Source organism: Conger conger, chromosome 10 (assembly GCF_963514075.1).
Source record: "Conger conger chromosome 10, fConCon1.1, whole genome shotgun sequence".
Taxonomy (NCBI): Eukaryota; Metazoa; Chordata; class Actinopteri; order Anguilliformes; family Congridae; genus Conger; species Conger conger.
The window spans coordinates 21378512-21397666 of NC_083769.1; the positions used below are offsets into that span (position 1 = coordinate 21378512).

At 44.6% G+C, this 19155-nt stretch overlaps 1 protein-coding gene across 3 annotated transcripts in view; it reads left to right on the forward strand.

Moving 5' to 3' along the window:
• Positions 1-18301, forward strand: part of LOC133138443 (keratin, type I cytoskeletal 18-like) — a 40150-nt gene extending 21849 nt beyond the window's left edge. For all 3 annotated transcript variants that reach the window (XM_061257217.1, XM_061257218.1, XM_061257216.1), the window contains 7 exons: positions 13610-14090; positions 16073-16155; positions 16275-16431; positions 16569-16733; positions 16970-17095; positions 17349-17569; positions 17794-18301. In XM_061257217.1, coding sequence (XP_061113201.1) covers positions 13610-14090; positions 16073-16155; positions 16275-16431; positions 16569-16733; positions 16970-17095; positions 17349-17569; positions 17794-17914 — 1354 coding nt within the window. In that variant the 3' untranslated portion in view covers positions 17915-18301. The remainder of the gene's footprint in view (positions 1-13609; positions 14091-16072; positions 16156-16274; positions 16432-16568; positions 16734-16969; positions 17096-17348; positions 17570-17793) is intronic.
• The last annotated feature ends 854 nt before the right edge of the window (positions 18302-19155 follow it).

A 19155-nucleotide genomic window follows, 5' to 3' on the forward strand; every position in this document is an offset into this window, starting at 1 on the left:
CACAGGTGTTGATAAAATAAAAATTAGGGATTGTGATCTGCCATGGTCTATCGTGTGTACAGGCAGTGTTTCCCTGCTGTCAGACACCACAGTGGTTTGGGTGGGGCCGAGGGAAAGCAGAATATAAACAGAGGGAGGGAGGGGTCTGTTGACAGGAATTTGACTCATGGTGGAGGCAAATGTGACCTGCGAGATATAAATACAAGAAAATAAAACAAATGGAAACTGATAAAAAAAGATTTTATAAAAATACTGCCCGATAAAAAAACAACCTGAGTGTAATATTATCATTTAATCGGGCGTAGTGGTGAGATGTGATTTTGTTAATGATTAGTCTTTTGCAGAGATCATTTATGACAGTTCTGCCAACTGAAATGTTAGCACTTGCCCCATTTCGCATTATTCCAAGTTACATTTATGAGAAACACAGAAGCTCGAGATTTAGTTACTCTGGTTGAAAGGATTACATTTTTAGTCATTTGAATGTTTTTGACTGCCCAGTTATTTAAATGCATTATTCCACTGAATGCAATATGAGCAGCAACCACAAAGATCAAGATTTAAACCTCTTTTACAAGTGAAATGTAATAGAGACCAGGCCAAGACAATGCGTTTTTATTGTAATGGGAGTCTAATGTAGGCTTTTACTCTCATGCACCTGTGTGTGTGTGTGCGCGCACGTGTGTGCGAGATTGAGTGTGTATGAGTGTACATGTGTGTGGGCGTGTGAGAGAGAGTTAGTGTGTATGTGTGTGTGAGCACGTGTGTCTACGTTACAGCACAATATGTTTGCCTTGTATGACATCAGCTCAGGCACTCAGGCTCTCAGTAGGCTAAACAAACTGACACATTAGCAGCGCAGATTCCTAGCTATCCTGCATCTTACTCATTCATGAAACACAGTTGGCTGCCTGGTGTCAGCTCTGCCCATGGTGTTCTCACCCATTCCAGATACAACCCTATGCGCCATGACTCATGAATCTGCTAGGGCAGCAACTCTGTCACTCCTCCTGCCTCCTTCTCACTACGTTACATTATAGGCATTTGGCAGATATGAGCGACGTACTACAAAGTGCATAACCATAACCAAGGACTGTACTGGAGGCAGAGCTTGCGGATAGGGCGGGGCCCTTACTGGAGTGACCTCGGGGCAGGTAATTTCAGACCGCGAACTGCTTGGACTCATGGGTGGGGTGCAGTTTCAGGCCAGGGGCTGCACTGGGCTGCACTGGGCCTCACTGGGCTGTGACGGTGGTAACAGCCTCAACAGCTGTGAGGGTGTGGTAAGCTCGCGCTCCCCCAGGTCTCTCCACTCCTCATTCAGCACACCCTCCACAAAAACATAAGCCAATACTAAGTATTTTTGTCTTATACCCTTGACATAAACCCTTATTTATATTTGTTATTTTGCTGCTGCTAATTAAGACAGAAAGATTGTTAATGAGGCAGGACAATCTCAGACAAGATTAGCCAATGGGGAAAAGGCAATTTCAAACTTGAGAAGCAAAACATTTGAAATAAGCTAATATTTTCTATTCAATATTCAAGGCTAAAGCGCTTAAGACGGATCGTTTTGCCATGTAACACTCCCCCTATAGGCCTTCCAGCATGAAACACATTCATCTCTTATATTAACAGTTAATAGGGCAGCCGAAAGAATCGGCCAATGCACGTTGGGTCAAAATGTTTGGACAGCTGGGCTGCCCCCTGGCCTCTGAGTGCAGCGTGCTACTCGACTGAAACGCCCTCCCTCCCGCTGCTGCAGGAATTTCATCTGTTGGAATGCAAAATTGTGTGTTGTGTGTTATTGTATTATCGTAAGTGAGCGAAACAAAGTGAAAAGGAACTGGTAAGCTTTGGGCGCAGGGATCCTGTATGACAGACTATCATGCTAACCACCAGGCTAAATCAGCTGGGAGCCAAGGCCGCTACTTCGAAATACGAGGCTGTTGTCCAGACACTTTGAATACTGAGTTCAACTCCTTTTTTTTGATTGGGTGCCAGGTTTCGGCCACAGGAGCTGCCAGAAGAAAGGGTTTAATTTCCTGTGGTCCCCCCATGTCCAACCTGAAGGAGCCCTGCCCTCTCTCTGCCCTCCGCTGACTCTCACTCTCCCCACGGCCTCGCACCTGCAGCCAAACCTGGCTGGAACAGAGCGAAGTGCAGCTGGCCCTCTCTCCGCTCCCAGTTCCTATAAGCTATGATAAGAATATGGGCTGTTGTGACAGTAAAATAGCTATTTCCATTCCTCACACATCTGCTGGCAAAGCGTACAAAATCTCAGTTGCGAAAAGAAAATCATCCCTCTGTTTACGTTCTGTCTGCCCGCAAGGCAACGGCTCCGGCTCCAGCTCCAGGTGTTTTATTTCGATGTGAACACTTGCCGTCGGCAGATAGCACACATTCTTAGACAGTGTGATTTTGTAAAGACCTAAAAACTAAGTTGTACATAACTTCAGGCTTCTTATTTGACAGATCCTGCTTAAGGCAAAGTGGGTTTGAGTGTGTGTGTGTGTGTGTGTGTGTGTGTGTGTGTGTATGGGTGCATGTATTTGACATACAGTGGGATCCAGAATTATTGGCACACTTAATAAAAATGAAGAAAAAAGGCTGCATATAATAGACAACACCGATAACAATCTGAAAGAAAATATTGACAATTATGGACAATTATTAAAAATAAAATCAAAGAGGAATTGTCAATAAATGTTTACTAAATCTAGTTCTGTTAGACTGAGATTAACTAAATTATGCTGTTCCATCACATTCTGTTTCACTAGAATAGACAAATTAGGTAACAAGTATGCTGAGTAACTTTGTCATTCATCAGCATGGGAAAAGCTAAAGAACTGTCAATTCAGAAGAGACAGATGGTAATTGACCATCAAAAGTCTGGTAATGGGTATAAAAAAATACAGTACATGGTGAGGGAGGCCATAAAGAACCCAATGATTTCAGTTTAAGAATGGCAGAGATTGGTTGCTTCTTACAGTATGGAACACATTTGTTGGAAAAATGGCTTTAAGTCATCAAGGATTGAATGTATCAAATGAGCCATCATGCTGCTGGCAGATATGCAGGAGATACTACAAGGGTTGTTTCTCCTGAATAACAAGGAAAATTAGTCATGAGAAAGAACCCTTGTAGTATCTACTGCATATCTGCCAGCAGCATGATTGTTTGAGGCTCATTTGATACCTTGGACCCTTGATCACTTAAAGCCATTTAGCCAACAAATATGTTCCATACTGCATTAGCATAATTTGCAGCTGAATCTAGTCCCACCCCCCGATTCCCATAGATAACCATTCATATGCAGAGAGTATTAGTATCACTTGTAGGACAAACTGAAAATAAGATATCCAGACTCGGATGATGATGAGATCACAAACATCAGGAAGTCATGGTATGCAATAAGAATATACATTTGATAAGCTAAGAATGTACATTTTACAGTGAATTGTTTGATTATAAATCTAAAATTATAGAGTACAGAACCAAATAAAGAAAATGTCTTTGTCACAAACATTATGGAGCTCACTGTATATACTGCATGTTTGTGTGTGAGAGTGTATGTGTGTGTGTCTGTGTATGTGTGTGCGTGGGAGTGTGTATGTGTGTGTGTGTGTGTGTGTGCGTGGGAGTGTTTTGGAACAGGTCCCAGTCCCAGTGTGTGCTAGTAACAATGCTGTTTTTGTTTGGGACTGCTCTGCCCTCAGATGTACAGCGTTAGTTATAGTCTCCTTTATGGAAACTTATGTAAACGTTTCTTAGAACCTTAATCCAGGATAAATATCTATGCCCTTGTTCAAGTGAATCTGACATCTCAGAACTCAGATTCACCTTTCTTAATGAAGCATTTCCTCCCACAATGCAAAAATGCTTACCCCTGTCAACTGTGACCTCCAAATGAAAAAAGATAGACTCTGACAATGTTTGGAGTGGATTTAATCAAGCATGGAGCTTGTCAGTGTTGCCTCTGACTCTTGTCTTTATTTGTAAACACTAATCAGTTGAGCCAAAACCCTTTAGCTTTGTGAAATGTGAACGTGGTAGATGTTCATCATTAGAATTTTTGTCCCTTATCTCTCAGCCTTATTTGTTTATTCATCGTGTCCCTTACCTGACCACAGCCACTACCTCTAACTTCCTCTCCATTGTTATGAGCATAATAGTGTTTCATTGTAGTTTGACAAATATTAACTTGATACTGTTGAAATCGCTGCATAACGGCGTGATTGTTTTTTAAATGAAGGGTGTGGATCACGCCTAGTGTTAAGGGCTGAGAAGGCTAATCCCATGTGTGCTCTGGGGATGGTCTCTGTAAGACGCTCCTCAGAAATGCCTGAATTCTACGACTGTAAGACAAACAATATGAGTGCATACAAACAGACACACAGGTGCACACACACACACACACACACACACACACACACGCACACTCACTTTCACCAGTGCATTCACAGACACACAAATACAAATACAATCTTCCCCAAACACACATGCCATAAATCCTACAATAATCCCTTCTCTCACATATGCACACACACAACCATCAAAGCACATATTGATATACACAAATATGGACATACTGAGCTCTTCAGGAACAAGCGTCTATTTTTCATGTGATTGACCATAAAAGGTGCTCAGACCTCTCTCCTTCTCTAGACTGTCCACAGGCATCCAAGAGAAATGACATGTTTGCAACTTCCCAGACCCTGAGCTAGTTCTTTACAAATCCAGCTGCATAAATCAGCCAACCTGTGTCATTTTAGGTGGAGGGTGTGAGTACCCTCCATGGCAGGATGCTATCTGTCGTGCTAACAGTAACTGGGTTGGGCTAGAGAGCAAACCTAAACCCTCATGACTAATAATGTGCAAAATAAAGAAATGAGAATGTTCTAGATAAGTCTCTTTTTTCACTGTTGCTATGGTTACAGATGTCGGTGTGGTGCGGACTCTTTGTCCGTGGCCTTTTGCCGGAACGGGAGACAGGGTTGTGTGAAAAGCCGGCAGGTATGACTTCTTGTGATTGGAATGTGCGGAGATGGACAGAAAGGTGGGGGGGGGGGGATAGCACAAAAGTAACAGAGGTGAATGACTCTTGAAGCAGGCCCAGACCCAAAAAAGGGATTCACGAGTTCAGAAATATGCAGGGTGTCCAATTCCTCACCTCTTCTGTCCACAAAAATACACACACCCGTCTTCCGTCTCTCTTCTAAGCAGCACAGGGCCAGAAATGTTAGCATGCCTGTGGCTGTGTTAGTAACTACTTTTGAGTTATTTCTTGCCTTTAATTTCTGCCTGAGGCACCCGCGTCTGGCCATTACCTTGTCTGCATTCTGTGCTAGTTACTTATTTTCTGTGTTTGTTATCTGTTCATGGAGTATCATTCTGAATTGAACAATCACATACTACCCTCAGGTCTCAGGATTTGTGCTGAAACTTTAGCACTAAGGAATGACCAAATTACCGAACAATGACAACAATTGAACTGAATAATTCAGGCCCTTTAGTGACTTACTCAACTTCTGTGAAACTAGGGTGTGTCCTACAGCCAAGAGTGCAACCGAAGCACTGCACAATACTTATCTACATCTAAATCCTGTATCTAGATTGGCTAATGCCCAAAACCTGATCAAAGAAACAATATGCAGGCTGTGGTATGGTAACTGATTGGTATCACTTTTTCAGGCAGGCCTACTTCTCTACATGGAAAAAGAGAGCAAATGAAAGAGTGTTGAATGCACTCTTTTAAATTACGTATCGGGGGCTGACAAAGAGGGTCTAGGGTAATCTTCCAACCATTAAAGTTAATTTTGTGAGTCATGTAGCTTAAATTCCCCTCTTTAAATACACTAGGAAAATGACTGCTCTTCAACCAAGTAGAGGCAAATGTGACTTTCCTGAGGGCTCAGGTGCAGTCTAGCTGAATTATTGATATGGTTCCTTGCAGCTTAATTGCCCCTCAGTGCCCAACCCCAACTCCAGTGGGCAGACGGGTAGCACATTGTTTGTTGAATGGGCCACGCCACAGTGTTGTTACTTTGGCCTGTTTGACTGGACAACAGAAGCAAGACACAATGAAAATGATGAGAACACTGTCACAATGTTTTGCTTGTGCCCGGTTAGCCTCTATGTAGGGAGCTTATTTAAGGTTCATTAGTCCTGCATTGCCATGACTTGCCATGTCACCAGTGGGGACTGGTTCAGTTTGCCAAAATATTATTTTTTTGTTACCCAAGACTGGGAAGCGGTTCAGAAGCGGTTCCAAAAATGTTTTTGGGGTTGGCAGGTCAGGGGGAATATGCATGCCCTGTATGTGCATATGGTAGGAGGAGGAGATGTGGGCCATATACACCCAGTGAGCACTTTATTAGGTATTTATTAGACTTTTATTTTTTTACTTAAATCTTCTGCTGCTGTAGCCTATGCACTTAGAGGTTTGACGCGTTGTGTGTTCAGAGACGCTGTTCAGCATACCACTGTTGTAATGTGTGGTTATTTGCATTTCAAATTTGTTATTTATTTGTTTTTAATGCTTCAAGAGAAAAAGAAAGAATGACAGAAATAAAGAAAGAAGGGAACAGGGGATTGGGTTATGGTGATTTCCTTTGCTGTAAATATGCTTGCTAGCGATAGCAGCTGGATACTTTTTTATAATAGGAATGCGTCTCCATGGCTTGTTGTTGAAACAAGGGCAGAGGTGAGGGAAACACCCACAGTAGTTTGAGAACAACCAGAAACAGGGCCCAGGATAAGCCTAATTCTGAAAATCATGCTTTACACTGTGAAGATGGCGGGGGGAGATCAGCCCTTTTCGGGGTTACCAGCAGGCCATGCTTAACCTACCCAAATGTTAGTGCACACATTGCATTGCTGTAGAAGTGCACCTTGAACCAGTAATGACTGTCAACAGTTATAAGTAACAGTCAGCTGATTTCATCTCAAAGTTGGACTCTGTTAGGGACCATTGCCCACCATGTCCACCAATATCCAACACCAGGTCACTGGGTCAGGTCATGCAATGGTAAATCCAGAGCAGGCCAGTAAAGGACTGAAACTAAAAACCAGTATGAACAGTGGAGGTCCTTTTTTACCTCTCACTGACAATGGGTAGGTGTGGGTTCAATTTTGGAGTTTGCTTTTCATTTTTCTTTCAATTTGACAGGAATATATTGGACAGAAAGAACTTCCTGTTTCATGTTTATCTCGGGTGACATTGCATTGTAAGACTAGTCATCTGGCAGTCAGAGGGTTGCCGGTTTGATCCCGCCCTGGGCGGTCAAAGTGTCAAGGAGCAAGACATCAAACCCCCTGACGGGCTGGTTGGTGTCTTGCATGGCAGCCAATCACTCTGTGTGTGTGTGTGACTGGGTGAATGAGAAACATCAATTGTACAGCGCTTTGTATAAAGGTGCTATATAAATGCAGACCATTGAATGAATGAATAACCTCCTGTGCTGCATGTCATGCTGACTGGATGAATACCCATGAATGGCAGTTCATGCAAAGAGACCTCTACTCGCTGTGACATCACCCTATCTTAGACACAACATCATAGTGTGTGTGCTATGACTCCTGAAGGAGTCATATGTGTTTCTTCAGTTAAATAATGTCTTTAATCTTTAACTTTGGGTTTTGAGTAAAAAAAATCAGCTGGTGTTTTTCACAAACATGTTTGTTTGGGTAATTGATAAAATCTCCAAGCTTTGTTTGTGACAATAAAGGTTACTGAAAGCTTGAGGACTAATTTTGATCGAATCCAGTTCTCAATTTGTCTTTCTTGTTCTCTCCCCTGTTTGAGATGCATTGCTGGCTGTGTTTACACCAGTGGAGATGGGCCCTGCTGTTGATCAAAGTCCTCTTTCATGACAGCCCTGCTGAAAAAACAACTCAAGATAGGTTTTCAGAAATCTGGTAGTTGGTTGACCAGTATAGACCAGTTCCCAGCTTCACATGGATTGACCAGCTCAAGCTATGTTTTGAAACAGCTGGTAGCTCGGACAGGCAACCAGCCCTAGCTGGTTGACCAGCTCATACCCAGCCAGACCAGCTTGCCCATGCTGGTTGACCAACTCATACCCAGCTTGACCAGTTTATGACCAACTTAACCAGCACAATCTTCAAGCATAGCTGTAAAATTTTCATTTTACAGCAGGGAAACACCCATTTGGTAAAAGGGAGGGCAGTGGGACTCTCAGCTTGAATTCTTCTTCTTGAATGCATGGACAGCATTGCAGCCTCTCCCAGGGCAAAGGTCACACTACAAGCCACAGCCGCCAACCACACCCATAGCTACAATCTTATAGCCTAGAACCAGTCACACATGTGCGCACACACACACACAAATCCGCACGCATGTACAGGCAAACACATATAGTACGTACATTAATTCAAACACACATACACAAACACATGTACACAGACACAGACACATGTGCAAACACACACATGGGCAGGAACACACACACACACCATATGATTTGTGCATACACACATATTCCCCCAAATGCACTTGCATGCGATACATGCAGATGCCTACACAGTAGCCACCATGGTTTCCCTTGTGATCAGCTTTGGCCACGGTGACAGTAACCCCATGCACATCTACCCATGCAGAGTGCTGAATGACCATCTCTGCAGCTAATCACACAATATCGGTCTCTCTGCAGTTCAGACCGGCTCTCTCTCGTCTCAGTCAGGCCAGAAGAACCCACTTCGCTGCCAACGCTGGACAGTTCTCATCTAGTATCACCCTTCCGCCAAACTCAGCGTACACATGAGACATTTCGCTGACTCTGTGCCTGTGTCTGTGTGTGTGAGTGTGTGAGTAAGAGTGTACGTATTTAGGTGAAGAGTGGGGGAGAGTGAATGAAGTAATTTCAAGGGACTAGGTCCAAGCAATGTGCAGCCTCAGCAGAAAACATGAATAGCCCTGAATTGTGTGCTGCTGAGGGGAGATTTGAGCAATAAAGGGGAAAGGCCTGGAGCAGTGGCCAGGCCTGGGAACCGCCGTCCCCAGTATGATCCCGGCGCCGGTGGCAAAAGAGCTACACCCCGAGTCCGTCACGGCCCGTGTGCCACTGTGTTTCAGGATTTGAGGACCAGCGAGGGGAGGGGGGGTTGCTTTCTGTGTTCCTTCAAAATATCCATGGGACACGCCCGAGTTTGAACAAAACAGACCCGAAATGAAACACCACCCCCCAGGGTTTTGTCTGGGACCACAGTAAAAGAAGCTAAAGTTGTTTGCAATAAACAACGTTTATAAACCTCTCTGTGGTCAGGCGGTGACCCCGAGACTACTGTTCCCCAAAGCGCAAACGGGGCCCACGGGAGCTCCCCACGTTCTCACAGGAGTGCGATGTGTACACTTCGACCCCACCCGCCAAGACGTGACAAGCAAGGACAGAGTAGAGGCCAATAAAAAGGTACAGTTGTATTTACACAAATCTGAAGTTTCCATGGAGTTTTTCCATGGAAAACACCGGGGTGAAACTATGTTGCTATTGGCTTTCGCTCTCGTTATCAGGGGATTCTGGAGAAGCCTGATAAAAGTTCTCGGTTTCCTGTGATTCCTCTTTCTCCCCTGCCCCTCCCTGCTGTACCTCAGGAGTGGGTGCTGGAATGAGGGAGTCACTCATTTCCCAGCAGTGCCCATGCCTGCACAGAATCCATGTTTGCAGCAGGTGTGATGTTGGACGCCGTCTGTCTAAATATGAAAGGAATGTGTTCGTTACTTGGGGAAGGAGAAGCGGTGTGGTGGTAACCGTAACCAGCTGTGGTGTGCGTTTGGTGAGGCCCGGAGCGGGATGAGGCGCATTGGGAAGGAAGTGATCGATTCCCATAATCCCTCAGTTGCCATGCCAAGCATCGGGGTCTCCTCCATAGGCCTGCTGGGCCGAGAGACAGTGGAACCCACAAACCTGAATGAGGACGCAGATTTAGCCCCAAAATGATGGGAATCACAAAGGGAAAATCATAAAGAATTGTAATCTTGGAAGTATGCTGAAGCAGGCATGACTCAGCCTTCCTTATCTCAATGCAAAGAAGCCGGTCCCGGGGGATGTCTAGACGGAACAGGGACCGATGAGTCAGTCAACCATAGATAGATTTTTGACATTACAGCAAAGATCCTTTGTATTATAAAAGCAATAGTCCAGGGTCAGGAGAAACCAATCGGTAGCATTGTGAGACATCGATGCATTGCAATGGGATAAATCCTTGCTCCCACTGGAAATGAATGTGTTTCACATTCAAAAGTGGTATAGTAAAAACAATATTTGCAATTGTGGTGTAGGTTAACATGCATAATAGTTAGTGATTGATTCAGTTGACTCTTGACTGAACCTCATAGGACTTACTCAGAAAGATAGCACACAGGGTCCCGACTCCTAATGATTGCATTACTCTTAGCAAGCTGGTGCTTTGCGAGGTTTAGTAAGGAGGTGTTGATTTTCCAGTGAGTGGGCGTAAACATGGCATCATGCTTGTATTTCCTGTAATACTGAAGCGGGTAGACCCCCAGACCTGCACAGACTTGATGGTCAACATCTGTTTTCCCAGCAACCCCGATCGCCAACAGCACCTGAGCAGGTGGGGCTCCCAGCGACTGCAGACACTCCCAGTGACTGTGCATGTGGGCAGATGGGTAGAGATGTTTCATTTTACAGTAAAGATCCTATCTCATCTGATAGACTGAAAACAATTTGCATTGTTTGCAAATATTTTGGTATATTTGGATTAACCTAAAAATCTTCAGTCGAGAAAATGTTAAAAATATACGTAGGTGAAAAAAAACTAAAGTAAAATGTAGGTTTATCCAGTTAAGCTTTTTTCAGGTTAAAGGCTGGGCCAGGAAAACCAAAACTAACCTCGAAAATGAATTTACTATAAGACCACATTTTGAGGATGGTCAAATAAATGCAGGTTTATTTTTCCCCGGGGTCTATGAACACGTGTCCTTAACCCAAGCAAATACATTAAATATATATACGTATATATATATTTTAAAAATGAAACAGGCTTCACAAATAATAGACTAAACTAAACTCAAAATGTTCTTGTAAAGAAAAAAAAAGTTGTTTGTAGTCAACTGTTGATATCTGGAAGCTGGTAGAGCCTGATTGCTGAAATGCCAACGACATCATACAACACAATAGAGGGGATGGGGAGCAACGCATCTGGCAGCTTTTAACAACAATTGAGAACAATGGCACGAACCCAATCTTTTTCCTTCTGCTAAACGTGAGGCTAGCCTGCTAGCTTTAGTGTTGTTTCTCCTTCTGTAAAACGTCACATTAAGATTATTGTGATTAAGATTATCACGTGCTGTCAAATACAGCTATTTTCATTTTCTAGTTGAGCATAATGGTACATAACGGCAGAAACTGGCCATTGATCAATCATTGTTTACAGCCACACTACTATTTGTACTGTACATTTACCCTGTCTGACCCGACTCCACAGAGCTGAACATAGGCCCAATACCAGGCCCAAACACAGCATACCCTCCTGTCCTGTCAGGTTTGAGTCTGGAGGACCCTCCATTCCTTATTCATTTAACTGATACATACTTTATTTTACCAAACCCAGGCCAAATAATTATTTTAAATCCTTCAACTCTTTAGACATCACATCCCTTTGGATTTTCAAAGAAATACATCATGTATTGTCAGATGAAATTAGAATTTTATTCTGAGTGTTGATGAAAATGGGAGGCATCCTGTTACTCAGGCTAATCTTGTTATCCCATCATTATGTCATTTAATACCATTACGTACATGCAGGAGGTAGACTGTGCTGGGTGTGGCTTCTGATTGGGCAGTTGATTAAATGCACGGCACCTATAGTGATCGCCTGCAGGGTTATGAATTAGCCAGCATGTTGACAGCTGCACAGTGCCGTTTATTGTGTTGACGGAAGGCCTAGGGGACAGACAATGCTTCAAAGCCTGGCTCCCATAATCCTGCCCTACGGTCCAACCATCTGCATATGGTGGCATAACCTGAAAATGGACAGCCCGGTTTTCACAAGATAATTATTTTTTAGTGCATTTAAATGCAACAGGGGGAAGGGGGGCCTTTTTGGAGTATGATGGAAACGGCAAATTGCTATTAGGGATTTCTTCGTATCGGAGAACTCCAGCCCAGCGTTGTTCTGCATCCTGGTTCTCACAACATTATCTCGCATAGCGCAACGGGAGGGCAAAGACCTCGTGTTAATCATTAACATCCCTCTGCTGTCACTTCAGCTCTTTAGTGTTACCTTTCGGATTTTGGATGAAGCACAGCAACATTTTCCATTTTCTCTGTTCATTTTAACTCGAAGGAGAGTCAAGTAAGGAAATAGAGTAAAATCCACTCTGTCAGATGATTTTAATATTTACCGTGAAGTATTTTTGAAAGTATTTTTGTGTGCCTGTACAAAATGCGTGTACAAAATAGTCAAACCCCCCCCCGCATATCTCCTGGGAATCCAGGCAGCGTCAACTTACAAATGGGAAAATTCAACCGAGAGTGAGGGAAGTGGAGGGTGGGTGGTGGTTGGGTGAGGCAGGGGGGGGGGTTCTTGGTATTTTTCCTTTGTTGAAAGCTGGTAGCAGCTTTCTTCATTTCTGCTGGTTGAGCTCCAGTTCTCCATGGCTCAGACTTTCTCTTCGCAGGTGTCTGTCCTAAAACATACGGCTCACCGTTACGTTTCTTTAAGTGCATAAAAACACCCCGTAGAAATTCCTTTCGGTGTGCCAATGCATGGATCTACAAAAATCTTTATGAAGCAAATCCTTGAAATGTATTATTTTGGAAGCCTCTGTGTGGTCTTAATCCTTTCTGAGTCAGATATTTGGTCTACTGCCGAGCAATGCATGTTCTGAGAAAGACGCTATAATTTGTGATGTAATGGTACATCTGTTTGGGCATGCAATAATGGGTGATTTTTCTTCTTTCTGGGTACTTGAGACAATTAAGGTGTGCTCAGAGCCGGAATGTATCCATGTGTGAGAACTTCCCCAAACCCCAAATCATTCACCTCTGCCAGATGAGTAATCCCACAGTTGGGTGACATACATGCCACCACACCTTTCCATCATCCGTATCACTAGTCAATGTCCTGTCTTTCAGATTGGCTGTTTGTCATCCCTTGAAAATGAAATAGCATCCTAATTTTAGTTTTTTTTTGTCAAAATCTCAAGGACCCATTAGCATTTTATATGTGCATGTTTCTGTGTGTCTATTTTACATTATATATTCACATATATTTTTGTTTTTGTCTTTCTGTGTTGTTCATTGTATGTGGGTGGTGTGTGACTTTCACTGCTAAGAAGCATGACTAAAACATTTCACCTTAAATGTGATCACATAATCGGCACTATAATCATTGAGTAAATTGCATATGAAGAGATAGGGCCATCATAAATTTTAGCGGGGTAAGGACAGCCTGGGGAGGAGGCGGTATTAGGATGGGTGGGAGGCGTGCAGGGAAGGGGGCGGAGGCTGAAGTCTGGGAAGGGGAGGCCTCTGGTCATATATAAACAGCCGGACCGCCTGCCCTGTGTGTCTGTGTGCAGAGTCTCTGCTGCTGTATTCAACTGAACTGCACTGTTCCACAGCCTTCACCCCCCCGGTCTGTCAGCGTCAGCTCCGCCTCCTAGCAACATGAGCTCATACAAATCCTCCAGCTACTCTGTGCGCTCCAGCACGGCCGGGCCCACCCGGCACGCAGGCTTCTACGAGCGGCTGTCCGGCGGCCTGCCCGTGCAGCGGGCCGCCAGCATCTACGGCGGGGCGGGGGGCCAGGGGACCCGCATCTCGGCCGTGTCGTACTCCGGGGTGCGTGGCGCGGCGCCCGCCGGCTCCTTCTCCTCCTCCATCCAGGTGAGCGGCAGCGGCGGTGGGGCCATCTGCAGCAACGAGAAGGTGGCCATGCAGCACCTCAACGACCGGCTGGCCACCTACCTGGAGACGGTGCGCAACCTGGAGCTGGCCAACAACAAGCTGGAGGTGCAGATCCGCGAGTTCCTGGAGAACAGGGGCCCCGACGTCAACGACTACAGCCGCTACAACGTTGTCCTGGAGGACCTGCGCAAGAAGGTGAGGCGCGCGGGACTGGGGGGGGGAGGGGGGGGACGAGCTGGAACAGGGACGGGGGAGAGGGAGGGTGTGGAGAAAGGGGGAAGGTTTTTAGTGGTTTCTGAGAGGGGGAACTGAAGAGAGAGGGATTAGTGGCAGGGGTGGGAACAGAGGCTTGTATTGTGGACTCCAACTGACCTGTTGAGATAGGCAAATGAGCCGCAGGTGTGTCTGGAGCTCCACGGGCGGTTGCAGGATGGTGGCCGGTGGCCAGAACATTCTGAAACCAGGGACGCTCGGCCTGGTGTTGTTCTGGCATCTTTCCTAGTGTGCCCACATATACGGCCTAAAGTTAACTATACACTGCCCCCTGGCTCATTTGGATTTCATTTCAAATCCCTCCCACCCCCATTCTTGCTAGGTGTCCTTGAGAGGAATTGACAAGGTCTATGTCTATTTCGTTTTGAAATGTATTTAAATGAATTTTAAAAATCATATTTGAAATATAGAAAATATATTTATATTTGAAAAATGTATGTCATTTATTTTCATTGCTCTGGTTGAATGCTATTGTACTTTCCTTTAGACATTCTGCATCTGAGTGAACTATATACCATACATGGTCATTGTTTAAAAATGGATTTATTGTTTTGCAATCATACTAGTTTTTAGATCAGTCAATATTGAGACTGCACTGATAACAGGCTACACATTCACACCTAACCACTACATTTAGCACATTAATCCTATGTTAGGGTGGGGCATATCCAACTTTCTGAATGTACAGACCGATAACCATGAATAAGAACTTATCAGGGGGCATATTTTCTAGATTAAAGCTGCAGATTAGTCACGTAGAGCCTCATTCAAATATACATATATCAACACATTTCTGTTCCTCCAACAAACGCCAACCATTGAGTCACTCCTCAAAAAATGAGGTTCCCTATTCCCTGCCTTATATTAGGAGTCCAACCACAAGTGCCATTCCGGCGGAGTGTGTACGTTTGTCGGCCGTGTGACGCATAAGTGGTGGGTTACCCTGCAAATGGAAAATAATCTGAAGTAAAAATAAACCCTTCCAGTTCAGGGAAGGAATGATTACTGTCTTTTTTTTTTCACTAAACTTTGAGACTGAGTTGTTGCCAGGAGAAACAGTAGCCATAATTTATGTGAAAACATTTCCATAGCACTTTCAACTTTATTAGTAAAAAAAATTTCCTCTCTCATTTGATATAATCTCAGCATGAAAGGCATTCAGTATGATCACTGTGGGAAAGCCCACTCTGTAACTAATGACACTCAACTACTCAAATGTTACGAACGCCATTGCGCCTCGCTGTCTGCCCGCTAAAAATGCACATTTAGTTATTTTTGCTGTTGTATAGCAGGATAAGACTTATAATAAGTTAAAAATAAATAAATAGCTGCTTTTGTGTGAAGAGAGCCAGGAAATCCGGCCTGTCCCCACCCCTGTGCTAATTTACAGCCCCCTCTCTCGACACTTAACCCATTTCCCCAGATGGCCTGCTGTTTGTTCACCATAATCGCCCGGACTTTGTCACCTGCCTCCCTCACCTTATCTCCTGTGAACTGTACCGTTTTGTGAAGTTTCGGGTGTGTCCCGCTGCGTGTACATTTATCTCGGCTTCACTTTCACCTCTTCTCTAATGGACATTATATATGCTCTGCTGAAGATAGCGTGACTGTGTTTATGGTCTAGGTTTGCTGGGTTTCGTCTGATGTTTCTGTCTCTCATTCTCTAATTAACTCGGGTGATTCTCACTCTAACTTTAAATCAATAGTGAAGACGGAATCCTAAACCTTTTGTTTCCATGAAGACATTTGTCCAGATGTTACTGGTTCAATTTCTAAGCCAAGCCAGTATATATATATATATATATATATAATAATGAAATAATGCATTTTTACCTTTCCAAGACTCCATTATTATTCTATGCTATTCCATGAGTGCTAAATAACCCTTTTCCCATCTGTCTCAGGTGTTTGACGCAACTGTGGACAATGCCCGCCTTGTGCTCCAGATTGATAACGCCCGATTGGCTGCCGATGACTTCAGAGTCAAGTGAGTGTGGTTCTTTTCCAGAACATTCATACCAACCGATAGCTTTCCTTCTGTCAGTGACGGCTTTGCAGCGGTGTGTTTTCCAATCTTTGACCAGCCGTGTGGGCTGCCTCTTACAGGTTTGAGTCGGAGCTGGCTATCCGGCAGTCAGTGGAGGCTGACATCGTGGGCCTGAGGAAGGTGATTGATGACACCAACATTGGCCGCATGAACCTGGAGAGTGAGATCGAGGCACTGAGAGAGGAGCTCATTTTCCTCAAGAAGAACCACGACAACGTAAGCTCTCCAACTGCCCGCCGTATCGGCTTTTCCTGCATTCCAGAAAGCCCTAAGGCCCGCTGTACCTCTGAGTGTTGTCTGGATGCCTACCAGGCTAATGGTGTGACTTGTTCCCCCTGCTCGCTCTCAAACAGGAAGTCATGGAGCTGCGTAACCAGATCGCCCAATCAGGAGTTCAGGTGGACGTGGATGCCCCCAAGGGGCAGGACCTGTCACTGATCATGGAAGAGATCAGAGCCAAGTACGAGAAGATGGCGCTAAAGAACCAGGAGGAGCTGAAAGCCTGGCATGAGTCGCAGGTACCTCCCCTGTTCTGGCATTCCTCAATTCTCTGCTGGCAGGTTCCACAGGTTTTCTTGAATTTTCTTCACTGGCTGCAGGTGATAGATTTCAAACCAGAGGGCAGGAAGCCACAGAGCTGCTCTCTTTTCCTGTTGCCACCTGCTTCAACTTTCTAACAGACCAGTCAGAAACAAGAGCTGGACATACACTGTGATGATGACCCATTTTGTTTGTCTCCCCCTCTCTCCCTCAGATGTCAGAGGTCCAGGTGCAGGTGACACAGAACACAGAGGCCCTTCAGGGTGCACGCACAGAGGTCAACGAACTGCGCAGACAGCTGCAGGCCCTGGAAATCGAGCTCGAGTCGCAGAGGACCTTGGTAAGGCACTGCCAAGCCAATGAGATTCAATCTCTGGCACCACACAGCCAATGAGATCAGTCTCCAGCACCGTGTAGCTCATGAGATATCAGAACACCTTTGTAAGAGGACAGCTGAGGGAATTCCCAACAACGAGAGGGTGGTCCTTGGATTTTGTAAATTCTCTGTGCCGTAGCTTTCTCTCATCCCATTTTCCCAACCTCCCTTGTCCCCTGTCTTTTTCATCACATCTTTCTTCCTCCCACCCCTGCAGAAAGGCTCACTGGAGGGAACCCTGCGGGACACAGAGCTGCGCTACAACATGGAGATGGAGAAGTACAACACCATCATCCTGCAGCTGGAGGCTGAGCTGACGGAGCTGCGCACCAACATCCAGCAGCAGTCGCAGGAGTACGAGGCTCTGCTCAACATCAAGATGAAGCTGGAGGCCGAGATCGCCACCTACAGGAGGCTTCTGGACGGCGGTGACTTCAAGTGAGTCGAGAGAGAGAGAGAGAGAGAGAGAGAGAGAGAGAGAGAGAGAGAGAGAGAGAGAGAGAGAGAAAGAAAGAGAGAGAGAAACAATTTATACAATGTCGATTTCAGTGACTACGGAAAATGAGGGCAATGCAATTAGTTTGAAATATAACAAAAGTTATTGAGCCAGTAGCGGACTGGTGATTAAGAGCCTTCCCTGTTTCCCTCCCTGCCATATCTAGGCTCCAGGATGCTGTCACAGACCAGAGGATGGTGAAGACAAAGGTGATGACTGTCACAGAGACCCTGGTGGATGGGAAGGTGGTGTCATCCAGCACAGAAACCAGGGAGAGCAAATCCTGAGCGCCCACCTGTGCTCCACTGAGCGACCCTGCTTCCGTCCTGCCGAGCAAACATGGGCCAACAAACACAACTGTCACATATCCTACAAAAAGCAAAAATCAGAAGCATATATAATTTTCAGAAATTAACTCCTCCCTTTGCCAAATATGTTGTCTAAATTGTCCAAAGCACTTACACACAATGCAATATTATAGAAATGAAGGTTGAGAAAACAAAATGAAGGGGAATTTTACTGTTTTTAAAACACTTTTTTTGTAGCTGGATACTACAGCTGCTAAATCTTAAAGAGGAGTAATTCATTTTGGGCATAATTTTCCAAGAATCCACTTGGTCTCATCACATTTATGTTGTCACCCATTATGCAATAAAAGCAAGTGTTTTACATGATGTGTGAGTTTGCTTTTAAGTTTTTATTAGGGGAGCACAGCTTGGAATGTCATTCAAATTATTTGTTCTTGAATGCAAATTTTCTATTTCTATTTTTTGTTAGATTAACAAATGTAAAATTGCATACAAATCCAACATTGCATCTACATGTAATAATAAGTACCCATCAACCACAACACGTCACATCACACGCATTTGAATTTGCTCAACAAGTCACATCACCATGCAACAATGCACATAAATACACCAGTTGGGTGGGGTTTTGATGGGGCATGGGTGAGAGGCGAGATATGGAAGGTGCGGATGGTGGCTGGGGCAGTGTGTAGATTATGAGGTCCCTAATTTATGTCCCTGGAATAATTTCAGTGGCAAATGCTGAACAGGCGAGCAACTCTAACCAACTGTACATTTCTGAGAGCGTGAACATTCAGTTTCTACAAGAACTTAACGAAGCAGGAGACCATAGTCAGGTTGTAGTGTATATAGCACCTGGAAATTAATGTTTAGGAGTACAATGGTGCAAATTGTACAGGTAATGGACTATCGAATCGTGTAGGAATATGATATGGTCAGATTTATCATACTTCACCATGTTCTTGACACATGCACCACATATGGTGCACACCTCAAGAGGCCTGCAGGCCTAAGTGCTTGGGTCCAACAGTGAAGAGATTCTGCTGTGAGCTACATTCTCCTCGCATAGTTTGGGTGTGCTCATCCACTGCCTCAAGGCCATGGCAGGTGGAGGACATTATTATCATCATCAAACCATTTGGTTATTGCTCATGCTCTGTGGATAGGAGTATGAGCTGTCACCCAATGGTTTGATGAGAATGATAACAATGTTATCCACA